Below are 6,000 nucleotides of genomic sequence, written 5' to 3' on the forward strand. Positions count from 1 at the left end.
GTCCACGACCTGGTCAGCCCCTGGGGTAAGGCCAGATGACACCAGGGTTTCCTAGGGCCCGTCCGCGTAGCCGACCACAGGCGGTCTGTCCCCAGAGAGGCAAGGGGTGTCACCCAGCTCAGTCCCTCTGCTGTGTCAGTGCTGAGTCACTTATGTTTCTTTCTTTCTCCTCTTTTTTTTTTTTTTTTTTTGTTGTTTTTTGTTTTTGTTTTCTCCTAAACTTTCCAGGTAAAAGTACACCTGTAAGCCAGCTCGGCTCTGCAGACTTCCCCGAACCCCCCGATCCGTTCCAGCCACTCGGGGCTGACAGCGGCGACCCGTTCCAAAATAAAAAGGGGTTTGGGGACCCGTTTAGTGGAAAAGATCCATTTGTCCCCTCCTCTTCAGCTAAGCCTCCCAAGGCCTCTTCCTCCGGCTTTGCCGACTTCACCTCTGTAAGTTGAGTCCTCCGCCCCGCCCCGCGGCACCCCTCCCACCCCGCCTGCAGCTCTCCCGGGGCGGGCGGCCGGCCGGCCGACCGACTCGTTTATCCGTGTCTCTTTCGGTGGGCGGAGCTGTCCGGCTTTCTCGTCTCTCGGTGCCGCGTGCCGTCCGGCCGCCGTGCTGTCTGTTCGGTCCTGCGCTTCTGTAAGGAAAAGTTTCCCAATAAAAAAAGCGCTGCGGCTCGTAGGGTCTGCCGCGAGGGGGGCACGTTTTCTTCCGGCAGCCTGGCGGGGCGTGCCCACGGCCGCCCTCGAGGCGGGCGGACTCTCGGCATCGTTTCCGCGCTCCCGCGCTCTGGTCGTTTGGAAGCCAGGACAGCGCACGCCTCCCAAGCGTGAAAACAAGGTGGCGCAAGTCACGTCAGGGCTCGCCGTCCCCTGCGAGGTCCCCGTGCGCAGTCTCCGGCGGTTCTGCCTAGATGTGTGTTGTGTGCAGCGGGCACCCACGCAGGCCCCGGGCAGGGCAGCAGATGACGAGCAATTTGGGTTCTTTTGGTTTTTTTGTTTTGTTTTACTTTTATTTCAGTCACCAGCTGTAACGAAAAAAAGAAATGCAATCTAGGCCGGGCGAGGCGGCTCACGCCTGTAATCCCAGCACTCTGGGAGGCCAGGGGGGCAAGATCATTCAAGGTCAGGAGTTTGAGACCAGCCTGAGCAAGAGCGAGACCCCGTCTCTACTAGAAATAGAAAGACATTAATTGGCCAACTAACATATAAAGAAAAAACTTAGCCGGGCATGGTGGCGCATGCCCGTAGTCCCAGCTACTCAGGAGGCTGAGGCAGGAGGATCGCTTGAGCCCAGGAGTTGGAGGTTGCTGTGAGCGAGGCTGATGCCACGGCACTCTAGCCCGGGCAACACACTGAGACTTTGTCTCCAAAAAAAAAAAAAAAAAAAAGGAATGCGATCTAGAACAACCCACTCTGAAGCCCTTTCCTTTTGCCAAAAAACCAAAATAAAGGGCTCCAAAAAGCCGCTTAGTAAAGCTAAGTGCCTTTTCAGAAGCTGATCCTGGGATTTTGAAAGCCTGGCTTTGTTTCGTCTCAGAGGAAAAATATTCCAGATTGCCGTCGCCTGAGGAAGCCCTTCGGCCCCTCCCCGGCGCACAGAACTCTTGTTCCCTGAGCACTGGAGAAGTTTGCTGTCTCCCCGGGGCCGGCCCCGCCCTGTGCTGTGCGCCCGCTTTTAAACCTAGCCTTTCTTCACCCAGATTCGTTAAGTGTTCTGCTTTATCATTCGGTGTGAGGCGTGCTGTTTGTAGATGGTATCTGCTTTAGAAGAAGCCTGGCCGTATCCATGAACGGAAAGCACCGGGGCTCTTTCCCAGCCATCTTGGTGATGTCCACCGTGCTGGCTATCCCGTGGCTCATTAAAAATTGCCCGAGACCCCGGCACGTTCCTGGCCCTCGGCCTCCTGTAAATACGTGACGACCGCAGTTGGTTTGGTTTTGTCGGCAGCCGATGCACACCATGGACATGTACGAGATGGTGACGTTGTCAATCAAAGCCAGAAACAAAACCCGCTTTATCTGGAGTTTCTTGAACAGCACTCCGTTTATTTTCTGGTGGAAAAATATTAAATGCTGATTGAAAAAAAAAAAAAAAGCCGTTCACACATGACTCAGGTACTCTGTGCCGGGCAGGGAAAAGCCAGGCGAGGGAAGTTGAACGGCAGGCTTGTGCGAAGAAATGAGTGTTGTCTTTCTTGAAATGAGCAGTCCTATTTCCTGTGACCCCCACCCGCAAAGGGCTCGTTTTTTTTGAAAACATTATTAAAAAAAAAAAAAAGAAAGAAAGAAAGAAACCCAAGGCCTGAAGCTGTCGTTTGGCTTCCTATTTCCGGTTTGTTCCAGAAGTTAGCTTTGATTTGAAAACACCCCGGGGTCGTTCATTACCCTAGTCTCCAGGCGAGAAATCGAGTCGTGCCCGGTCTGGTCTCCAGGTCTGCCGGTCTCATGTCTAGAAGCGCCTTCCCCCTGCAAGGGCCCCGCTTTCCTGGAGGACGTTGCCAGACAGGGAGCGCAGCTTGGCCCACTCTGGCGGGATGGGTCGAGCCAGGACAGGACCCGTCATAGCGTGGCCTGAAAGTGTCCGTACCCGTCCCTTCTGCGGGGACTCCGGACATCTTTCCGTGTCCGTGGCGTTCGGGGGCTCAGCCAGTGGCGTCCAGGCCCGCCGGCTCGTGCATGTTTGTGCCAGCTCGGAGGGGGCCACAGCGGCTTCCTCCTGGGTGAGCATGTCCACGTCCCCAAGTCCATGCTACGAGGCCTCGCCCTGCCCAGCAGGTTGGCAGTGAGACTCTTCCGCTCGGATGTTCCGAGAGTGCCGTCGGGGGCGCGCCGGCTCCCGCGCAGAAGCAGCTCCATCCTCGGCAGCTGCCGGGGCTGCTCTAGACCTGCCCCGGCTGTGGCGCTCCGGAGCTCCCCAACTCACAAGCCCCGAGTTCCCGTCGAGGGGCGTCTGTGCTTGTTCACGGGAAACCTCTTGCTTCTCCGGCGTTTCTTTTGAAACAAGACTTTCTGTCTCCGGCGAACGTGTTTATTAGGAAGTAGCGTTTGTAGGTTAGCAGAACGGCTTTCTTTTTAATTTTATTTTATGCCATGTCTGCATTAAGAGCAGCGCAGGTACTTCTCGCCAGGCTGCGCTGCGTGTTTGGCGTGGCCTCCACGTGCAAGCAGGTGCGAGAGGGAGCGTGCGGGAGTGGCCGCACGCAGGCCGTCGGGGCGCCTGGGCGCTCGGGGCACAGGTGTCCGTTCCGGCAAGGAGAGGCGCCCTGCTCCGCGCGCCAGAGCCGGGACTTCCCCAGAGGCTGCGGAAAGAGAAGCGCGTAAGAGCGGGGAGGCGACCCGGCAGGGCGGCGCTCTCATCCCCGCGTGTCGCGTGGCTGCCGGAGGGAGGCAGAGGCCAGAGCGGGTTCCCGGCCACCATCGTAGTGCTGCACTCCCAGGTGTCCCGGACCCCGGCCGTCTCAAGCGGCCCCAGCCAGGGCTAGGAAGTGGCTTCTCCTCCTCGGTGGAGACACGCGGGCAGCCGCGGAGACTCTCCCAGTCGACCCGGAAGGCACCCGGAACCTTCTGGTCGGCACGTTGAACATGGACGCGCGGACCTCTGTAGCGGGAGGCTCCTCCGGGACGCTCGGCCGAGCAGGGCCAGGGAAGGCGGGGCGCGTCTGCGCCCAGCGGGCCGCGCGGTTCTGGGCTCTGGTCCCATCGGGCGGCTGCTCCTGGCGGCCGCTCCGTGGGGCAGTTTCCACCAGCGTGTGTGGTTTTTCCCTTGTTTTTCTCCTGATGAGGTGTTGGAAAACTCTCCCAAGCGCGGTGGGGGACGCTTATCTGTGGCCCGTGGCGGGAACACAGGCCGGGGGCGGGACCGGGCTTCAGGGATTCCGGCCGGAGACCGTCAGGCCCCCGGGTCGTGTCCTCTGGGCTGTGCCTCCTTGGAACCGGCCCCAGCCGTTCCTCAGGGGACGTTTTTCCGTGGTGCCGCCCCCCACGCACCTGTCCCTGCCTGAGTCCCGAGGCCAGGTGGGGGAGGTGTCCGGGCTGTGCTCCCTCCTCGCCCCCGCGCCTGCGTCCTAGCATGGCCCTTCCTGCCCGTCCCTGCACCACGCCAGCCGCCAGGCCACCGGACCTTCCTTCACACCGCGGGTCTGAAGCCACCCGCTCGCCCGCCTCCCCGGCAGGCCGATCTCCACCCCTCTGGGCCCCCAGAGCCCCTCCTCCCGGCCACACGGCGCCCGGCGACCCCAGGTGGGGCATGGGGCCTCACACCCGGGACTGCACCAGGCCAGCGCCCGCGGCCGCCCTCCCGTCCGTCACTGCCAGTGCCGAGGCCCCTCACGCCCAGGGAGGAGGTCTGGGGTGTGGGCCTCCCCCGTGTCCTGGCACAGGGTCCCCAGCTGGTCAGAGGGGCGCGCTGACGGTGGGCCCAGCGCCGGGCTGTCCCGTGGGCTCGGCGCTGCCTGTGCCGTGGCCGTGAGCGTTGGCTCGCGCACCTGGCGGCCTGCAGCCCGGCGGCCCGGCCGGTGCCGACCCGGGAGTGGAGCTCCGGCCAGGGGCAGCGCCTGGGAGGGCCGGCGACCAAGGGAAACCGAGTCCCCAAGGCAGCGGCGTGCCTGGGGCCAGGGTGCCGGGGCGTCTCTGCGTCTCCCTGGGGACATCGGGCAAGCGGGGACCCGGCGAGGGCAGCGGCTTGCGGGATGTGGCTTTTCTTTTGGTAGCTAAGATGCTTTCAATGGTTTGAGATTTCCTGCCTCTGGATCAAGGTGGTTTTCTCCTGCCTTTTTTTTTTTTTCTTAAAGTGGTTTTAAAAAAAACTGAACGTTTCAGAGAAATGCCCCAATACAAGCTCCTTACGGCAAGTAAGTGCCAGGGCTCGGGTGAGCGTCGGTGCACCGTGACCCTCAGCCTGCGGCAGAGCGTGGCTGCAGGCGGGAAGGCCGCGTGTCCGACGGCACGGCTGTCCCCGCACCTGGGGGCCTCAGAGCCCTCGATGCACGTGACGCTCAGACGCGCGCCCCCGGACACGCATGTGCACCTGAACCCTCGTGGGGCCGAGCCTGCGTGTCCCTGTAGCTCTCGCCCCAGCGTCTCAGGCCCAGCCCGTCCTGGGTGAGGTGCGAGGGTAGGGCGGCTGGCTCCGCCGAGGCCCCGAGCTTGCGGCCGAGGTCGGCCCCGTGTTCCCGTCCCGCGCCGCCTCGAGGGTCCCCGAGGGCCGCGGGTCCCCGCCCCAGGCCGGGCAACCCACCTGTCGCCTTCCTTTGCAGTTTGGCAATGAGGAGCAGCAGCTGGCCTGGGCCAAGCGGGAGAGCGAGAAGGCGGAGCAGGAGCGGCTGGCGCGGCTGCGGCGGCAGGAGCAGGAGGACCTGGAGCTGGCCATCGCGCTCAGCAAGGCCGACATGCCCGCCTAGGCCGCCGGGCCGGCGGGGCGGGCGGACGGGGCGTCCACGCGCACACACTCAGAGCCGTCCCCGATTCACGGCGCGGCTCGCCTCAGCCACCACGCGTCCCGGGCCGGGCACCCCCAAGCGTCCCGGGCTGGGCCCCCGTAGGGGTAGTCCCGGCGCAGATGCAGCTGCGGCAGAGAGGCCGTCCCGGGAGCGTCCCACGCGGGCCGCCGCCGGCCGCCTCTCCCGAGCGACTCCCACCCAGGGCTGACGGGGACACGGGGCGGGGGCGCACCCAGGCCTTCCCGCCGCCCCCACTCCTCCCCCGACACCCGCCCACCGCCCCGCCCCCCCGCCACACACTCCCCCGCGATGTATGCATTCGTTGTATAAAAATGAAGTTTGAATGATTAATATAAAATATTTTAATACAAAACCCGAGAGTCTTCTTCCATCCATCCAAACGTTGTTTTCCTCACGTGGGATCACGGAAGCAGAAAAATAGGGCGAGCGTTCCTGTTTGTTTGTTTTTGAGACAGAGTCTCGCTTTGTTGCCCAGGCTAGAGTGAGTGCCGTGGCGTCAGCCTCGCTCACAGCAACCTCAGACTCCTGGACTCCTGGATCCTCCTGCCTCA

General features: G+C 62.4%; 1 protein-coding gene across 3 annotated transcripts in view; it reads left to right on the forward strand.

Moving 5' to 3' along the window:
* The window catches only part of EPS15L1 (epidermal growth factor receptor pathway substrate 15 like 1), a 90,978-nt gene extending 85,238 nt beyond the window's left edge, over window positions 1-5,740 (forward strand). For 2 of the 3 annotated variants that reach the window (XM_012758385.2, XM_012758386.2), the window contains one exon: window positions 5,246-5,740. In XM_012758385.2, coding sequence (XP_012613839.1) covers window positions 5,246-5,256 — 11 coding nt within the window. In that variant the 3' untranslated portion in view covers window positions 5,257-5,740. Of the gene's footprint in view, window positions 1-228; window positions 435-5,245 lie in introns of all 3 variants that reach the window. The other variant, XM_012758382.2, reaches the window with a different exon arrangement.
* Window positions 5,741-6,000: the final 260 nt, after the last annotated feature.

This window comes from Microcebus murinus, chromosome 4 (assembly GCF_040939455.1).
Source record: "Microcebus murinus isolate Inina chromosome 4, M.murinus_Inina_mat1.0, whole genome shotgun sequence".
Taxonomy (NCBI): domain Eukaryota; kingdom Metazoa; phylum Chordata; class Mammalia; order Primates; family Cheirogaleidae; genus Microcebus; species Microcebus murinus.